Source organism: Mustela erminea, chromosome 2 (assembly GCF_009829155.1).
Source record: "Mustela erminea isolate mMusErm1 chromosome 2, mMusErm1.Pri, whole genome shotgun sequence".
Lineage (NCBI taxonomy): Eukaryota > Metazoa > Chordata > Mammalia > Carnivora > Mustelidae > Mustela > Mustela erminea.
In genome coordinates, this window is record NC_045615.1 from 108704405 (window position 1) to 108725074 (window position 20670).

At 42.9% G+C, this 20670-nt stretch overlaps 1 protein-coding gene across 4 annotated transcripts in view; it reads left to right on the forward strand.

Annotated features, from left to right (window-relative positions):
• Nucleotides 1-20670, forward strand: part of CC2D2A (coiled-coil and C2 domain containing 2A) — a 133774-nt gene that overhangs the window by 69646 nt on the left and 43458 nt on the right. For all 4 annotated transcript variants that reach the window (XM_032333880.1, XM_032333881.1, XM_032333879.1 and 1 more), the window contains 4 exons: nt 12165-12321; nt 14510-14657; nt 17077-17215; nt 19579-19782. In XM_032333880.1, coding sequence (XP_032189771.1) covers nt 12165-12321; nt 14510-14657; nt 17077-17215; nt 19579-19782 — 648 coding nt within the window. The remainder of the gene's footprint in view (nt 1-12164; nt 12322-14509; nt 14658-17076; nt 17216-19578; nt 19783-20670) is intronic.

Consider the following 20670-nt stretch of genomic DNA (forward strand, 5'->3'; position numbering starts at 1 on the left):
CATGATCCCAGGGTTCTGGGATCGAGTCCCACATCGGGCTCCTTGCTCGGCAGGGAGCCTGCTTCTCCCTCTGCCTCTGCCTGCCTCTCTGTCCGCCTGTGCTCACTCGCTCTCTCTCCCTCTGTCTCTGACAAATAAATAAAAATAAAATCTTTAAAAAAAAAAAAAAAAAAACTGGTCGAGGAGGGGCACCTGGGTGGCGCAGTCAGTTAAGTGTCTGGACTCTTGATTTAAAACCCTAATGTTTAAGAAAGTGCCTATGGATACTGGAACTTGGAAAAAAATAGAACTTATTTTGCTGCTACCTTGAAAGTTCACTGTGGGTGGGAGGAGAAGGCAAGGACATTTTGTTGACATAAACCATGGTATTTGAAAGATCAGATCTTGACTGGAGGTTTGGTGGAAAACTAAGCTTTCCTAAAGGCTGAAAATTCCCTTTCTGGAGATCCTCTGTGGGAAAATAATCTCTGTAAGCTTCTACTTGCTTCCCCCTTGGTTTACCATGCTGTATGGATACCAAGGTGAAATTGGGGTGATGCCGTCTTCGGCGAGGCATCCGCCTTGGGAGGTGAGCTGGAGCCGTCTGCGCTCTAGGGTGTCAGGTTCATGCTCCCTCTCCCACCCACCTCTTCTGGGCCCCTGCTGACTCCCTGCACCACACTGAGGGCTCCTCTTCCTCTGTCCCCTTAGCAAAGCCACTCTGGGGGGCTCTAGGATTGTAGGGACGGGGTTGCATCTCATCACCACTCCCTGTGAGACGTACCATTATTTGCATCACTGAACTACCATGCACTGTGGATCCAAAGACAATCCCATTTCAGATATGCTGAGATTTTAAACATCAGTTATTCTCTGTACCACTAAGACCTGATTAAGAGGGACCTTTCTTTCCAGGGATTCCATGAGCGAGGAGCTGGTTGGGGGGGTGAGGGGGCGTGCGGAGGCTGTGCCCTTCTGTTTGGATGACCAGGAGCTTTGGGTGGTTTAGAATATGAATGGATAAGGGTTGCATCCCACTGGTTCCAAAGCCCCACATCCTTGCCACTTTCTACATGATCCCTCCTGCCACGGCCCTGAACTCCTGTGGCTTTAGTGACAGTTTAAAGAAAGATTTACTGCGTGTGAAAAACTGTCTAAATTAATAATAAACCTTGATGGAGGGGTGCCTGGATGGCTCAGTCGGTTAAGCATTTTCAGCTCAGGTCGTGATCCCAGGTCCTGGGATGGAGCCTGCATCAGGCTCCCTGCTCAGTGGGGAGTCTACTTCTCCCTCGCCTCTCCGCTCCTGTGTGCTCTCTCTCACTATCTCTCACTCTCAAGTAATTAAATAAAAAATCTTAAAAAAAAAAAAAGAAGAAGAAGAAAACTTGATGGAGAAAGTACATAAACACAGACCCCAGAAGCCAGCTTGATGCTCTGCTGTCACCTTCCCTGAATAACAAGGGGTTGCTGGAGGTCTCCGTGTGAGTCCCTCCCATACTAGGTCCACAGAATGGCTAAGCGTGCAGTTATTTGGAGCTTGCCCCCTCATTAAGATCTGTCCTTGACTCATCCCTCCATCCCTCCCCGCCGAGGAAAAGCTGACATGAGGAGACCAAGACTGAGGGTAAGAAGCAGATGGAAGAGTGGAATGAAGCAAGGGAAAGCAGCAGACATCCATGTGGGACAACATGGCCAGTAGGAGGAGAGGGAGCCCCAGAAGGGGACACCCCACTGAGGAGAGCACAGAAGACAGGCGAGAAGGTCCCTCCACCTCCAGGCAGGTGCCTCTGAGAGCTCAGACTCCCCGGAAGCCTGTGAGAGCTTCTCTGCTGGGCAGTCCTACATTTTCTGATTTTTCCATAGAAGGAAAAGCATCTTCCGCCTTCCATGATCACCAGTATTTTACTTCACATATATCCTGAAATAGAAGGGCAGTCTCCTAACCTCTCTCCTGTTTGCTATCTTGGATATTAACTTGCTTGGATACTGCTATCAAAACAATTTTTTTAAGTAATATGAAAAAAGTAATTCTCCAAAACATGAGGAAATAAATCTTTTAACTAAACAAACACACTTTTCTCCTCGAATACCAAGAATGGATTCACAGGCAATTAGCTTGGCCCTAAGATCTGAACCATGTCATCTTTTAAATATTACAAATTAAAAGAGCCTTGGCTACGTTCTTAAGCTATCTATAGAGATTTGATAAGGGATCCAATCACATATCATAATGGCTCAATGGCATAATTTTTATGATTGAGGAGTAGTTACAGATGAAATTAATTTAAGGGCTATTGTATTTCAGCTTTCTAGGAATAGAACTACGCCATTTGGGAATTTTCCACATAATTGCAAGTGTGGGATTAGAGAGGTTCAAGAATTACTGGCAGCTTTAAGACAGTGAGAAAAATCGCCTTAAACGCAACTGTTTATACCAGCGTTATAAAATCCCTAACTTTAGAGCCCAGTGTACTTAGAATTTCCAAGATTCTCAAAACAGCAATGCATCAGTTGGCGACCCAACAAACACACCATGCCTCTTTGCTGCTTAAGCACCAACTGAGTGTGTAATCTTGAGCCAGGCATTCAGGGGAGAACTGGAAGTCCCAGGCCAGGGAGGGGGGTGGTCCCCATGGCGCTGCCTTGGGGAGTTTTAAATCCTGCTGGGTGAGGAGAGAGCTCCAGAGAAACAGTACTTGGCTTTGTGCGGATGTCAAGGAGTCTTGATGGGAACAATGTTAATTGCAGGGTTTGATTCCTTGCATGTTTGAAACCCTAAAGCTGAACCCAGCCTTGAGAAAGGAATGCGCGGGCGGTCCTATGAAGCAGAGATGAGGCCAGAGCCGGCACAAAAAGCCAGCAGTGAGGGGATAGGATGGGACGGAATGGGGCCCAGCACGGGAAGCAGGCAGAAGGAATTCACCGGAACAACACTGGGACCTCAAAAGAAGGGAGGGACAGCACTTCACAAAGGCTGGACCTGTGAACGTACAAAGGAGTTGAACCATGCCTGGGCCCAAGGGGAGAGTGAGGCCGGACTTTTCTCGGGACAGGGGAGTAGGAGCAGGCCCAGAGTCCCTCCAGAAAGGTCCTTAAAATCTCCATTTATGGGGTCTTTCCAAAACAAATGCTTGGCCTTTCACAAGAATGAAGTTTGATTTAGAAATAAAATAGTTTGGAGGCGCCTGGGTGGCTCAGTGGGTTAAGTGTCTGACTACTGATTTCAGCTCAGGTCATGATCTCAGGGTCATGGGATTGAGCCCTGTGTCAGGCTCTGCACTGGTCATGGAGCCTGCTTAGGATTCTCTCTCCCTCTCCCTAAAAAAGGAAGGGAAGGAGGGAGGGAAAGAAGAGAGTGTCGTGATGCCTACCTTTATTTCCTTATCATTCACATCTGCATCAGTCATTTGTCTTCCTGACCCCCCCAAACTGACAATGATCCCATTGTACTGCTGGGAGGGGGCGATTACATTTTGTAGCATTATTATTTTTCCTTATGAGTAAATGCTGTTGAGCTTTCATGTTCCTGGCATGTAGACTGAGATAGGGAATTGTTCCTTTGAACCTAATTGATAGTTACTCGAGTTCCTTCCTATGTCCTCTCCTGATCCCTCTGGCTCATTTGCATAACTGCCCTATCGGAGTTGGGGGGAACAGTCCCGTTGGGAGAAATGTCTTTGTTAGCCCTTGGCCAACTCATCTCGTGGTTGCTGCTGGTCCATTTGTCCAAAACATAGTTTTTACGCAAGCATCTCTATCTACTCAATTGCATGATGCTGAGTCAGACTGTTGAAAGCTGACCCTGGGAGCCAAGGGGAGCAGATACCAGGTGGTCCTACAGTGAGTGAGCAGAACAGAGGAGCCAGATGGCTGAGAACAGGGAGGAGGGACAGCAGCTGCCATGGGAGGACGGGTCAGGGGTCCAGGTGAGGTCACCTACAGGTGAGAAGATGCAGGCTTGGACTGGACAGGGGCACATGAAAATGGAGATCTCTAGGAAATAACACTTACGCTTATCTAACCGTGACACTAGGTTCTTCACAAACACCGTCTGATGTTATCCTAAAGAAAACCGCAGATACTCTTATTCTCCTGATGAGCTTCAGAGATACTGAGTAACTTACAACAATGAGCAGGTCAAGAGGCAGAGGAGAATTCAACCCCAAACCTGTCTGACTCTAAATTTCACACACATTTCGCCCGTCAATTGGGTATAACAGTAAAGAAGAGCAAAGTCTAAAATTTGATCTATCTCTCCAATTTCAGAGCTAGTTGCTTTGGGAGAAGTCTTAGAAAACAACGGTGGGCATCACAGCACATCGAGTTGTGTAGCTATTTAGTAGTACCTAGTGTAACAGTCCCCGAGCATTTACAATATTGCAGGCACCATGTTTTGTGTATAAACTCATTCCACCTTCACAGCAGTCCTGCAGTAGCTGTGTTAGGGTGCCTGTCATACTGAAATTCAGAGAACTTAAGTACCTGCCCTAACGTCACACAGCCAGAAGGTGGCAGGGCCAGCCCCCAGCCCCCAGCCCCCAAAATCTGCATCCATATCCTCCTTATCGCGCTGCATCCACTGGTAGTTCGTCCCTTCAATCCAACGAGTATCTTATCGCAAAGACATTGTGCAGGGGGTGGCAGGCAGGGGCTGCAGAAAGATGAGCCTGATGTAGTCTCCACACTGCACTTAGACTGCAGTGGGGAAATGTTACAGAAGGACCTAGTAACTGAGGTCCAGTGGGGCAGGGGGAGAAAAAAGGAAGATGCCAAGGGAAGGCTCCTCTCCCAGAGGCTCAACAGAAAAGGGAAGGGGGGAAATGGATCAGGGTTTTGGGTTTTGGGGGTTTTAAAAAAATATTTTATTTATTTATTTGACAGAGAGATCACAAGTGGGCAGAGAGCCAGGCAGAGAGAGAGAGAGAGGGAAGCAGGCTCCCCGCTGAGCAGGGAGCCCGGTGTGCCGCTCGATCCCAGGACCCTGAGATCATGACCTGAGCTGAAGGCAGAGGCTTAACCCACTGAGCCACCCAGGCGCCCCTGAATCAGGGTTTTGACAGGAACTGTGGCTTCCTTTAGGGTGTTGATTGAGCGTGTCTGTTAAACCATGAGAAAAGCCCCAGTGCAGAAAAGATTGGTGACTGAAAATAAAAAGGAAAGTGGTAGGGAGAGGAACCAGAGCCCACAGGATACTGGGGGCATTGGAGTCAAAGCATGATGGGAAGTTCCTTTAGCGCAGACATGAGGGTAAGGGACAGGGCTGTATGGGGGTCCCCCTCAGATGCCCTCCACCTTTTCAGTGAAGGAGGGAAGTCTATGGGCATAACACTAGGATAACACTTGGATTCAACCCTGAGGGAAATGGGGACCATGAGGTGACTAACAGCCGTGAACATCACAAGCAGCCGAGCTGAGAGGGCAGCTGCTTGTCTGAATCTAGCTCTACCAAGTACAAGCCATGAGACTGTTCTGGTTTGTTCTCTTCTGTTTTAAAATTAGAGAATCGGGACACCTGGGTGGCTCAGTTGGTTAAGCAGCTGCCTTCGGCTCGGGTCATGATCCCAGGGTCCTGGGATCGAGTCCCACGTCGGGCTCCTTGCTCGGCAGGGAGCCTGCTTCTCCCTCTGCCTCTGCCTGCCTCTCTGTCTGCCTGTGCTCACTCACTCTCTCTCCGTCTCTGACAAAAAAAAAAAAAAAAAAAAAAAATATTAAAAAAAGAATAAATAAAATAAAATAAAATTAGAGAATCATCATTTTAAACCATGTGATATGAATTCTACTTCCCAGCAGAATACTGTTTTTTATCTGTCTTAATGTCCCTGTATTTCTAAGGTTCATCTTATCTATACAATTCTAATCACTGTTAGCAGGCAAATGTGCCCCAGATGGTTGAGTTAAAGCAAACTAGATTCCAAAGAGAAGCCATCGTAATTGCATAAACCATCCCAAGCTGGACAAATATACAAACAAAACAAAACAGAAACAGAAGCAAATTCTTAAATACAGAGAACAAACTGGTGGTTGCCAGAAGGGAGGGGATGGCAGGCTAAAAGAAATAGGTAGAGGGCATTAGGGGTACAATCTTCTAGTTATAAAGGAAACAAGTCACGGAGATGAAAGACATAGCCTAGTCAATAATACTGTAATAAGGTTGTGTGGTGACAGGTAATGACTGCTCCTATCATGGTGAGCATTGCATAATGTACAGAATTGTAGGATCACTGTGTTGGACACCACCTGAAACAAATAGAGCATAGTATGTTAATCGAAGTTTAATGATTATTTTTTAAGATTTATTTATTTATTTTAAAGGGAGAAAGATTGCACGCGCGCACACACACACACACGCATGCATGCATGAGCAGGGAGAGGCAGCCGGAGAGGGAGCATTGCAAGCAGGCTCCATCAGCGTGGAGCCCAACATGGGACTTGATCTCATGACCCTGAGACGGTGACCTGAGCAAAAATCAATAGGACGCTTAACTGAATGAGCCACCCAGGCGCCCCAATAACAAATTTTTTTAACAATAATCTCAAGTTGGTAGCAGTAGATCTATTTGCTGTCCTGAATTCATTGCTGCCTTGCTTTACACAATAGAAAGATTTTTGAACAGTTGAATGTAAACCATGTTTCTCCCTTAGCATTCCACCTTCAAACATACACATAAACACTTGTTTTGCTCAGAGCAGTGCTTCTCAGGCAGAGGTAATTTTACACCCCAGGGGACATGTGACAGTGTCGGGAGACATTTTGATTATAACAAGTGGGGAGTTAATGGCACCTCTGTTGGGTTGAGGTCAGAGATGTCGCTAAACAGCCTGCAACGTACAGAACAGCTCACAACGATGAAGAATCATCTGACCCAAAATGTCAATAGTGCTGAGGTTGACAACCCCCGACTTGGGGATAAAAAAGTTAAACTTAATTATACAGAAAGCTGTTTACAAACACCAAGCCCAAGGTGCCCATTTTCTGATTTTTTGGAAACAGCACAGCGCCCTAGCATTAAATGGAACTGCTGCCACCCTGAAAGAGGAGAGTGAAAAGTGTGGGAAAACTCTGGATTGGTTGGGTTTTTTTGTTTTGTTTTGTTTTGTTTTGTTTTGTTTTGTTTTTGGCTTTGTCAGATGGAATCCATTTTTCCTTATTAAAAAAAAAAAATTCATGGGCTCTCTGCTCAGTGGGGATTCTGCTTCTCTCCCTCTGCACCTCCCCCTGTACTCGCTCACACACACACACTCACTCACTCATTCACTCTCTCTCTCTCTCTGTCTCAAATAAATAAAAAATCTTTAAAAAAAATAAAATTTTAAAATTTTAAAAGTTGATAACAATCTTCTGAGACAGTAGTCTCAATTAGCAAACCTTCCACTCCCCTAGAGTTCATATTGCCTCTGTCCTAAAGACTCAGCACCAAGAGCATTTAGTTCCTCTCCTGACATTAGACAGGAATGTGTTTCCAGAAACTGGGAACAAGGACCTTTCCACTGATGTCCTCCAGAAATGTCCTTTCTACAATAACTGCATGCTTTGTGGGTCATTACTAAGCAGAATGACCAGCACAGGGCACACCCACAAGGAATAAAAACCAAAACAAAAGCTCAGAGCCAACTCCTGTGGTCCTTCCACAATAAACCACTTTTTTCCTCCAAAGATTTTATTTATTTATTTGACAAATCACAAGTAGGCAGAGAGGCAGGCAGAGAGAGAGGAGGAAGCAGGCTCCCCGCTGAGCAGAGAGCCCGATGCGGGGCTCGATCCCAGGACCCTGGGATCATGACCTGAGCCGAAGGCAGAGGCTTTAACCCACTGAGCCACCCAGGTGCCCCACAATAAAGAATTTGATGAATTATTAAAGTCTAAGAGAGATGTTTTTGTAAAGCCTTTGGTGCTATGTAATATAGAAACTTCATCTTATATAGCTAAATAAGCAAACACTGGGTTCTTATGTTATAGAAAGAGATGAAGCTATAGGAAAAATATTTGGATTTGTTCTTATTTTTAAATATACTTCACACACTTATTTAACTGCACTGAGTGTTGGAACATTTTGGAATTCTGAAGTAGTAGATGGTAAGAGAGTCCCAAGGTTAGAGACACAGGTTTAATGAGATATTAAATGCTGTATTTATGTCCCTTTCTGAAACTTGCTTTGCCATCATAAATGGTATTTTCTAACTATTGGTATGCTTTCTGTTCCCTTGACTTGAGGTAATATCAGGACTTCAATAGCTCCTGATTTTTTCAAAAGCATTTAAGCCTTAATGTAGTTCATTTTTCACCTCCTTGCCTTTGGGGACCCAGAAATATAGATGATTTCATTACAAATATAGGATATGCTGTAAAATTCCTATAAATCCTCAGCAACTTAATGTCTTCCTTGAAAAAAATTAGTGTCTTGAAAAGACAGATCTTATAAGTTTAACTTAAATAAAAGAAATTCTTATTTCATAAAGTTTACTAAAACCAGTTGGCCAGCAAGATTTAACAAGATATTTGGGTAGTGTAATTATGTTTATGAAGGAGCTTTGTAAACCACAGAGTACTATAAAAATACAGGTGCTTATTGTCGACTGTATGCCCAGAGGAAGAAGAATAAACATTTACTGAGCTCATAAGGAAGGAAAGAGACTTCTCACCCAGGTCCCAAAGCTTCACCACTGCCCCCCTGCAGAGCTTTAACATCTTCATTTCACAATGAAAGCAAAAAGCTGGGAATGTCATGCCCAAGGTTGCATAGCAGCTACTGTCCGTGTCAGTGTCAGGATTCAGAGCTGTTGGAACACAAGGCTGCTCTGTCCCACATTGCCCTCTTCAGGCTGTGAGAGGAGTGACAAGTAGGGAGTAAAAGAAAATCTGAGAGCCATACCCAGGATAGCAGCAGTTCAGAGAAGAAAACCATTCCTTGGATTTATCATTTAACGCTTTATTTCTAGGGGTGCTTGACTGGTTCAGTCAGTGGAGAATGCAATTCTTGACCTCAGGGTCAAGAGTTTGAGCCCAACATTAAGGGTAGAGTTCACATAATAATAATAATAATAACAACAACAATAATAACAGCAACAATAATGCCTTACTTCTATTAAGAGTTAGCATGCTCCTTCTAAATACATTAATTCTCAGATGGCAGGTACTGGGCTTTCAAAGGGAAATCAAGCAAGACCTTGTCCTCAGGAATCACCATGTCCAGTGAGACAGATAATGCATTAACAAGAAATTTCGATAGAATGGATAAGTGATTCTTCAGGGAAAACACAGGGTATGATGGTGGCACATCCGTGGGTATTGGTGGGCAGGTGGCAACTCCCCAAATGCCTCACTTGGTGCCCAGTCCACATAGGCACCTTACAGTGAGTTAAAGCTCCTGCACTAGAGTGAATGAGACACACCTGTCTTGCTGAGGCAGCAACCCTCTTGAGAGTTCTGAGAAACCAAGAAGTAAGTCTGAGACAGGAATAGCTCAGCAGTCTTTTGATGATTGCATATGCTGAGGTGATCCTTTAAGTTTTGATTATAGACATTGCTTTTTTTGTTGTTTTGCTTGTTTTTTTTGTTTGTTTTTAAAGTAGGCTCCATGCCCATTGTGGAGCCCAACATGGAGTGTGAACCCATAACCTGAAGATCAAGACCTTAGCTGAGATCAAATGAGTCACCAGATGCCCCTAGACACTGTTTTTATAGTACTTACATTTTTTATAGGGTTTTTTTTTTTTCATTCAGATTCTAAATACTCTTTCAATCATTATTTCCCACCAGTTTGTCTAAACGAATTACATTTTCTGGATCATAGTTATGACTCTAAAAGAATTCTTAATTGTTTGGTTGCCTTTCAGATTGTCCCTGACCCATAAGGAAGTCATAGCAAAAAAGTGTATGAGTTTTGAAGTGAAATAGTTGTAGATTCAGATCGCAGCTTTTTGAATTACCAAGTGAGTGGCTGGAGGAGTTTCTCCTTTTGGAGCCTCAAATCCATCATCCAGAATTGTTGGGTCTGTTATCTGGCTTAAATTCACCACAAACCATCCCTCATAGGAATGTGTGAAAGACTGAACAAAATACCAGACCAAAAGCCCGTACTGGGCTGCATACAAATGAATGTCTCAATTAAAATGTTGGCAAAAAATAAAAAATTTTAAAAAGGAACGAAAACATACCATTTTCTCAGGCTGAAACTTCATGCTCGTGATAATTTAACATGGTCAACCAAGGTCTTCTGTGCAAGAAAAAATAATCTGCTTATGTTCTTTAAGTTCTGTGACATTATAAATCCAGAGTCTCCTTATGGGAGTTTGGGGCAAGCAGCAAATGGCACTCCTTTTCCCATTAGAGCACTTAACCAGTAAAAATACATTTAAAATTTAAAACTTAAAAATTTTAAAAATTTTAAAATTTAAATTTAAAATTTAAAAAATTAAAACTTATGAAAAGAGAGGGGTGTCACCTACAAATCAATAGAGGCTTGAGGGAATTATCAATCATTCACACTGTGGAGAATATATTTTGATCCTGATTCAAAGTTTTATAGTAATTTTTTGAGACTCTGAAGGAAATTTAAAACTTACTGATATTTGACATTATGAAGGAATTACTGCGATAACGGTATTATAGCTGTGCTTTTTTATATCCTTCTCTTTTAAAGACATTACAGATGGAATGATATCTGGGTTCCAGATATTGGTGGAGAGGGGAAAACATGAGAGTAGAGATGAAACCAGGTTGGCCATAAGCTAATGGTATTTGAAGCCAGGTGATGGGTTCATGCTGTATTGTTCTTCTAGGATTATGTATTTGACATTTTCTATAAAATGTGTTTTTTAATAGAGACCAAAATATCACCTTTTTTTTTTTTTTTTAACTGATAAAGAATGATAAAGATGAATTTGGAGAACGTGGCATGCTCACGGGCTTGTTGCTGAGCCCTGAATTAGGTGGACTTGGCCACTCAGCATAGGTGGGCCCTGACAATCACAGGTCTCTCAGTGCACATAATCTGTTAGAACAGCTCACAGTGATATTAAGTCCAGGGTTCTGAGTTCAGTTGTCATGTCTCTGTCTTTGCTCCAGGAGCCCCTCCAAGCTCAGCCAGCCATCTGGCAAATGCGAGCTGGTGGATGCAGGGAGATGAGGCCAGGATGTCAGCCTAGCACTAATTCAGCCTCATCCTCATCCTTGAAAAAGAATTCATATCATATGCCCTGTAGGGGAGAGTGGGGGCGGGGAGAGGACCTGTAGTGTCTTCTTTGTGCATCCCAGCAGTAAGTGGAAAGTATTAATCAGAGGGGGACTCTATTGCACAAGAAGAAAAATATGAATATTTAATTAGTAAAAATAAATGAGCAAAGTCAGCACTTTGGAGAAATGTGTACTAGCCAGAGACCTCTCAGAGAAAAAGAAAAAAAAATACAGGAAAGAAACCAGCAGAACTGTGGAATATTTTGTCATCTTCTTACCACAAAAGTGAAATGATCCAAGGGTACAAGAGACATTTGATCCAATGGAGCAAAGTTCCTATTGAGCTGCATTGTATGTACATAATCTATGGTTGCCTTGGGAACGGATCCTTTCATGGTGATGGCATTAAAATGAGACACGCCACAGTAATTAGAGTTGCAGTTGGTCCAGTTGGCTCCCTCTTGGGAGAAAGTCTGAGCTGGTAGGGTTTCAGCAGCCAACAAATTAAATGAGCTCTTGAAGGAAAGAATTTGGAAGATTTACTAAATAGTAGATTTGAACCTGATGCTCTAGAGTACTTCTAGGTATGATACTTCTCCTATTGACTTTGAGGTGTAAATAATAAATCATCTAGTGACATGCCCATTTTATCTCACCCATTCCACCTGATGGCATTTCTTTTCCTGAGAAATAACACAAACCAGGAAAAAGCGCATTCATAACCTTTGTATTGGTTTGAAATGGAAACAGTTGTGATAGCCTTCTCCTATGATTAACCTCTCCACCCCAGGACAGTAGACTAGACAAGAGAACAGGATGTCAACAACTTGGCCACTAATAGGGTGTAACTTAGTCCCCATGGGAGCCTTAATAACACAACTCAACTTTCCCACTCTGATGTGGATGCTCTGGGCTAGAACAGTGATCAGTGTAGGTAAATGGATTAAATATCTGGGAGTGAGCATACTCCTGCTGTTTTTCTTTGACTGTTTTTCTTCCTCAATTTCAGGTATATGAAACAGTTGGACACACTGGTACCACATTGCTAGCAGAAGTGTTTCTGCCTATTCCTGAAACTACCGTTGTCACTGGCAGAGCTCCCATTGAAGAAGTGGAGTTTAGTAGTAACCAGCATGTGACACTGGACCACGAGGGAGTTGGAAGTGGTAAGGAAAGCTAATTATTCTTAATGGCTCATGATTTTACTGTCAGTTTTGAACCTGGATTTTTTTTTTTTATTTTCACACAACCAGATAATTATAAGATCACTTTCAGAAATTAAAATTAAAATGATGATATGTAATTGTTTGCAAATTCTTTTTTTTTTGTATACTGTTGGTGGCCAATAAATTCATATAACTAGGCAAGTATAAAGTAGTTTGACGATGTGAATAAAGACCTTTAAAATGCCTTTGACACCTTAATTTTTCTTCTAGGAATCTTTTGTAAGAAAATAATTTAAAACAAGGACAAAGCTTTGTGCATAAAAAATGTACATCATAGTATTATTCAGAAGACTGAAAGTTTGAAAAACTTAAATAATTAAAATAGGGATATTATTAATTAATATCTTCTCTCTTATCCCCATAATTGTGATTAGATGTATGATATACCTTCTCTGCCCACCGTTTTCTTAACCTCTATAATATACCTTGCTCTCTTTTTCCGTCACTACTATATTCCATAAAACTTCTTTAAATCTGTCTTCCAAGTCATGAATTCATTCTTTGGCTGTATCTAATCATTGAAACTCATCACAGAGTTTTTCATTTTAATTATTGCATTTTCATCTCTATAAATTCTATTTAGTTATTTTCCAGTCTAGTCAGTTCTGATAACATTTGTCCTTTCCTCCAACTCTCAATCATTTCATTTCTTTTATCCAGTCATTACTTCTTTATTTTTAAAAACACATACACATAGTTTGAACATTCTGTACTAATCATTCCAATACCTGTCTGCTTATTGGTCTGCTTTTGTTGCCCCTTATTCTTGATAGCTTGTTTCCTTGTGTGTCTAGTGATTTTTTTATTGTAAGTTCATATCTGGAAATGTATCTGCAAGAATTCTTCGATGCTCAAATCCAATCAGCAACCTACAAGTCTAGAGACCTGGGCTTTAGTTCCAGCTCACACTGATAAATTGTGGGACCCTAGTAATTATGTAATCTCTTTGAATATCATCATCTTCATTCATAAAATGAATCTAAGGAGACCTCCTTTCATGTCTGTTAGGGTTATTTTGAAGATTAAAGTGGATATTCAATTTTAAGGGAAGATCTTTGAAAAATACAGAGATGCTATTACAGTGTTTAATAGTGGTTCTGTTTTGTGCTACTAATATTAACTGGAACTGCACGACATCCAGTCACTGTATTTAGTGCTTAAAAAACCTTTCCTTCCTTTAGTGGATTAAACAACCTGCCCTGAGACTTTTTATCATGAATTTCCTATCGGTAGAGGCTAGATAAGTAAGTGAGGCTCACTGTTGCCCAGTAGCTTGCACATAGCTGAGGTCTGTGGAGTGGCCACTGTCTTCCAGGCACAAAGTACTCTGCAAGGACAACCACATTTGACATGTGGCTCCTCACTCAGGCACACCCTTAGGCACTTGAACTTGTTCCTTCTGCCAGAAATGCTCTTTCCCAACAATCTGCATGTCTCCCTTCCTCCTTCGCTTCAGGCCTTTATCCAAAAGTCCCCCTCTCATGAAGCCTCCTCCACCACCCTGTCTAAAAGTTCAGCCCTTCCCCACCCTCCCAAAATGCACATTTTCTATATATGCTCCCTAGTTTATGGTTTATCTTCCACATTTATCCCTCTCTAACATACCACACACTCTTCTTATTTATTGCCTGCCTCCTGTTGCAATAGAAACTCCTTGAGAACAGGGATTCTCATCCATTTTGCTTCTTTACTGCAATAGGCAGTACCTAGAATAGTGCCTGGCTTGAAGGAGGAGCCAAACACGTATTTGTTCACTGAGTGAATGAATGGAGGTCTTCATAATCATCTTTCTTAGGAGGTACTATTTTTATCCTTATTTCACACATAAAGAAATGAAGGCTTGGAGAAGTTAAGCAATCTGTTTATGGCCGCACAGCTGTTAAGTGGCAGAACCAGAATAGACACACAGATGGTCCCACTCACCATGCCTCATTCATTATATAAGGTCTACAAGCTGCTGTCAGAGCTAGAACCAAGCGGCCAATTCCGAGCGTCACTGCCTGAAGAAGTTCAGTGATGCTGACTGGAATTCTGTTCCATCCTGCCAGCCCATTTGTCTACTTTCCTACCAGGACTGGGCTCACTCCCTTTTTCTCAACAACATCTGTGTAATCTGGTGTTTCCCTAGGAGTGCCTTTCTCATTTGAAGCAGATGGTAGTAATCAACTGATTCTAATGACCTCGGGGAAGGTGTCCAACAGTGTGGCCTGGGCCATTGGAGAAAATGGGATCCCTTTAATTCCCCCACTGTCACAGCAGAACATCGGATTTAGAAGGTAATGGGTGTCTAGAGTAAATGGATGAGTAATGCCAGCGTTTGTATTCATGACATGGGAGGGGGAACCTTGCAATGTCACCTTCTTTCCTTTTATTCTCCTGTGCCAGGATTTTCAGGGTTTTTTATTATTCTTGAGGTAAGAATTAAAATATTAATAGCCTAATAAGTATTAGATGTTCAGGAGTGTCAGAAACAGCACAAAGCACTTTGCCTTATTTAATCTCTCCAGTAAATCTGTGAAGGATTTCTGGCCCCATTTTATATTCAGGGAAGTACACAGCAAACAGTTGTGCATACGTACGTGGCCCTCAATGTGAATGAGGGTGGTTGTAGAAACTTCTGGTTGTTATAAAAGTCTCTATGGTCATATCTTGCTAGCTCCTTAGGTTCCAACCCAGAATAGAAGAAATGGCACTCTGGGCCTCTGCCATTTCCCCCTTTGGCGGTCCCTACCTCCTCGTGGCAGGTGCCTGTCCAGGAGGCCTGGACCATGGGAACCAGGTGGCCTGGGCTCGATTCTTGCTTCCATCCTGCCCCAACAGATGTGTCTTGAGTAAACCTTCTACTATTCTAGGCCTCAGATGCCTCCACTCTAAAACAAAAAGACTTCTCATCATCAAGAAGACCCTTTCCAGTTCACAAGCTATCATTTACAACACACGTGAAAATAGGGTGGGGTTTGTTTTGTTCCCTTTATGCCCTCTCCATCCTGATTCTGATGCCTATGTTCCTGGGATGAGCACAAGGAATGCTGCTCCACACTGTCTCAGTCAGGAGATTGGCAGCCACGTCCAGGGGAGGCCTTGGAGTATAAGCGTGGCTGATGGATTCATCCCACTAAGTCTCACACTGGGGATAGAGCTCCAGCAACTCAGGAGAGGGGGTCGAGCCAGCCCAGGATGGGTACCAAGAGATGCAGTGCTGCTAACAAAGCCGCAGCTCACCGTTGCTGGCAACCGCTGGCCTCATGGCAACTCAGGCATGTCCGAAGATGGTGCTTAAATCACTTGTGTGTTTATTCCAGCCCCGGCTACCAGTGGTCCCCAGTTGTGTGGGAACTGAGGCACTGGAGGCCAATCTGGCCTGGATCCCAGGACTCTAGGGGTAGGCCACATCGTACTTGGTTTTCTTGAGATGGAACTGACACAAAACATTGTATAAGTTTAAGACATACAACATAGAGATTTGATTAATGGATATATTATGAAATAATAATCACTCGAATAAGTCTACTTCATATTGGTCAACACACACAGTGACAAATTTTGTTTTCCTTGCCATGAGAACTTTTCAGATCTACTCTCTCAGGAACTTTTTTATTTTTTTACTTTTAAATGTAAAGTAAAGTATTGTTAACTATGGTCACCATGCTGTACATTAGCCCTCCCAAAATTATTTATTGTATAACTGGAACTTTGATCCCCCCTTTGCCCATTCCCCTCCCCCCACCCTATCCCTGGCAACCACCAATCTGTTCTCTGTTTCTATGAGTTTTGTTTTGTTTTTAATTCCATGTAAGTGAGATCCTACAATATCTGCCTTGCTCTGTCTGACTTATTTCACTTAGCATGATGCCCTCAAGCTCCATCCATGTTGTTGCAGATGACTGGATGCCTTCTTTTTTATGGCTGGGTAATACTCCATTGCATATCCTTACCACATTTTCTTTATTCCTTCTTCCACTGATGGACAGTCAAGTTGCTGTGTCTTGGCTCTTACAATTAATGCTGTAATAAATATGGGGGTGCAGATACCTCTCCAGGATAGTGATTTTGTGTCCTTCAGATATATACCCAGAAGTGGAATTACTGAATCATGTGGAGGTTCTTGAGGAACCTCCAGTGTTTTCCAGTGTTTGTACCAATTTACATCCCCCCCAGTAGTGCACGAGGGTTCCCTTTTCTCCACTTTCTCACCAGCACTTGTTACCTTGTGTCTCTTTGATGATGGCCATTCTAAGAGGTATAAGGTGATATCTCACTGTGGTTTGGGTTTGCATTTCCCTGGTTGGGGAGTGATGGTGATTGAGCACCTTTTCAAGTCCCTGCTGGCCATCTGCATGTCTTCTTTGGAGAAATGTCTGTTGGTCCTCTGCCCATTTTTTAATTAGATTCTTTGTTTTATTGCTATTGAGCTACAAGTTTTCTGGATATTTTAAACTATAACTCCTTATCAGATACGTGCTTTGCAGGTATCAGGTATTGTGTCCCCCCATTCACTCTTCTCTGTTATCCCTATAACATGCTTAAGAGCCATCATCAAGTAAAGGAAAATGGCAAAACTCCTTCCTTATGATCCGATTTTCTGCTATAGACGGTAAGAGCCTCCTGAAGCAGTGCTGTCCCTGGGACTTTGTGGGTTTGAGGCAAACCACCCTGTGAACATGGCTGTCTCATGGCACTTATTTTTTTCCCCAGCGCTTTGAAGAGGGCAGATGCCATCTCCTCTATTGGTACATCCGGACTGACAGACTTGAAAAAGTTGGCCAAGTGGGCAGCAGAGTCCAAGCTCGACCCGAACGACCCCAACAATGCCCCTTTGATGCAGCTAATATCGGTAATGTGGTAGGAGAACTGTGTGCACACCCCCACTTCTCAACTTGGGGTGATCATAATAGAAATGGCTCAGCCCTTCACACACATTTTCTTTCACACAGTGATCTCCCATGTGATAGCATGTTAAGAACATGAGGGCTAGGTTGAATGATAGGTTTACAGTCAGGCTGTGGCCCTGTCTGGCTCAGACACCCTCACAGTGTGGCTGTGAGGACACGCACTGCTGCATTTCCACACTTAGCCGGGCACACAGTCGGTGGGCAATCAGTAACAGTTGTTCTTATGATATTGCTGTTGCTCCTACCTCTAACTTCTGCAAAGCACTAAAGAGAGGTCTTACTCGGCCCCTCCTATGGAGAGGAACCTGAGCGTGAACGCTCAGAGTCACTTCCTCAAGCTCATGCAACTGGTAAGGACACAGGTCCAAGTTGATCTGGTTCCAGAGCACATGCTCAGTCCATCACATGTGGAAAGGCTGATAGGGATGTTTTCAGAAATGGTGATTGTTTGTTCTCCTATTTGATGATTAATTAGATTATCATTTCGGTTTCATTTAAATATGTCTGAGATAAATTGCTTGTGTCTATCATACCATTCAAAATTCTTCACTGAATTTATACATAAAATGGAACATTAGTCAGTAAATGATTTTTCTTGGTAGCAAATACAACTGTTTTTATTCCCAAGTTCATAATTGCTACAAAAACATAATAAACAAGTAGATGATTTGGAAAGCGACCACAGCAACACATTCTGTGATCGTGTTCATTCGTGTGAGTTCATCAGCAGGGGACCTGGGTCCAGGATAACATGTTCATTTCTGCCCTCAACTTTATAAGATAAGTCTCAAAGCGAGCTTTGGTTTATTTTGATGTTTATCTTTAGAACCTCTCCTTCCAACTTGATACTTCTTAGGGTGAATAAAATTAATATTGGAAAGAAAAGGCCATATTACCTAGAGCATAGACTATTCCTTGTAGAGTTTTCAAATCACGTTTGGATTACTATCTATTTATTTTTGCAAGAGGGAGAGAGACAGAGCACGAGTGGGGAGGAGGGGCAGAGGGAGAAGCAGACTCCCTGCAGAGCTGGAAGCCCACGTGGGGCGTGATCCCAGAACCCCAGGATCATGACCTGAGCCAAAGGCAGATGCTCAACTGACTGAGCCTCCCAGGCGCCCTCGATTACTATCTTTAAGTCAGTGGTAATATAGTACAAGTGTCACCTCCATGTTTTTCTTTTAAACTATTTGTCTTCCCATTAGAGGGATGGAACACAAGGATGTCTTCCTGACTAGCCTCTTTTTAATGGATTTTCACAGTGAGATCACCTTTCCCCATGCAAAGCCCCAGCAAATCTCTGCTCCCTGGCTTTCCTTCAGTGAGGAGGAGGGTGCCACTGGCAAAGCCCCCACAGACAGGCAAGCAGACACATGGGCAAAGGTCAGCCCCACCTGCTTAGCCTCTCACCAGTATCCTGAAACCATCCTTTTGGTGCCAGTATAGGGGGGTTGATGCCCAGACGATCTCTGGTTCTCTCTACTCAGTGACCAAGGCCGTGAGGTGCTATGTAGAGACAAAAGAGCATGGCCTTTAAACCAGGGAGGCTGACCAGCTGATTCTGGGACCAGATCTACATGTGTGCATAAATATATATTTTTTAATATTTTAATATATTTTGTTAAATATATTTTAAAAGTTTTATTAAGCTATCTTTTATATATTTGTATTTTAATATACAAATATGTCTTAGCCATATTTTAAACACATATATTGGATTTCATATACTCTGTATATAAGCAATCCTATTTCCAAGAGGCACCTGGTAATACACTGATACAAATCTCTCACCTTTCAGGTTGTAGATTTGCTTAACAACCTATGAGGGATGCATGCATATCAAAAAATGAACTTTATTTTTGGGGGGGAGCATTCCCCCCCCAAAGTTTGTGGTACTTTTTACAACTCGTACAGGAATAGAACAGCATCTGACTTACTACTGTTATATATATATTTTTTTTAAAGATTTATTTATTTATTTGACAGAGAGAGATTACAAGTAGGCAGAGAGGCAGGCAGAGAGAGAGAGGAGGAAGCAGGCTCCCTGCTGAGCAGAGAGCCCGATGCGGGACTCGATCCCAGGACCCTGAGATCATGACCTGAGCCGAAGGCAGCGGCTTAACCCACTGAGCCACCCAGGCGCCCTTACTACTGTTATATTTTAATGTATCTCATCCTTAAATGAAAGGCTAGATGTTTCAAGTCTCAGTCCACAACTGTTCAGCTTCCATTTCCAAAAGCTCCGTGCTGGGTTTCTTCAGATGCAAAATGCCTGCCATCTAAAGTTGTGTCTCGTTTTCTCTAGGTTGCTACCAGCGGTGAATCCTATGTCCCTGATTTCTTCCGCCTAGAGCAGCTGCAACAAGAATTTAACTTTGTTTCGGATGAGGAATTAAATAGATCCAAACGATTCAGGCTTCTTTGTCTTAGAAGCCAAGAGGTGCCCGAATTTCGAAATTATAAGCAAATTCCGGCATATGATCGAGAAATTCTAGAAAAAGTATTCCAGGTAAGAAACTGCCATGGAAGAGCTAACACCATAATAAAATATCTCCATACCATTCAGTATACTATCACATGTGTGTTTTCTTGCTGTCATGTTCTCAACGGCCATATTGGTTTCTCATTTATAGCACTTAACCTTTTCATTATTTTTCTTAAACTTAACATTTAAGTTTGCCCAATATAATAACATACAAATGAAGAAAAATTGGGGTTGAAAAGTCTCCTAAGTATTACTATGGGAAATTACCCTGGCACACTGATCCTGTGGGAGGTGCTGGCAGGAGCTGCTGGGTGGGCAGGGCGCACAGGTCTGGCAGATGAGGGAGACCGGAGGTGGGGAAGCTCTGAGGAGCTACAGGCAATAAAGGTGTGTTTTGGCCAGTGGGGGCAGCAGGCCAGTTAGAGCCAGACAGGCAAGTTAGTGTTTGATGAGGTAAACGGAGAGCCATTGGAAATTGATACCTTGATGATTTTTTATGCAGAAAGTGTGGAAACTATTGGAGAGTATTTTTGGTTACTTGGTTCTTTGTATTAGTTTGGGTTTGTGACAGTGATTGATAAAAAGCCAATTTAAGCTACTCCAAAAGCACCAAGGAGAGTTTATTGGATGATGTAGTGTGAAAATAGGGTTGGCTATCTAAAGAGGCATGAATGATGGGAGTTCGGCTGCGCCTCAACGACACCTGGACCCAGAACTTGAACTCAGCAAGGACTTTTCTCCATCTGTCCCAAGCTTAAAAATCTTGGGAACAGCTATGGGGGCCTGGGTGGATCAGTCAGTTGAGCTTCTGGCTCTTGATTTCGGCTCAGGTCATGATCTCAGGGTCCTGGGATCCAGCCAGAGTTGGGCTCTACCAAGCGGGGAATCTGCTTGAGTATTTGCTCTCTCTCT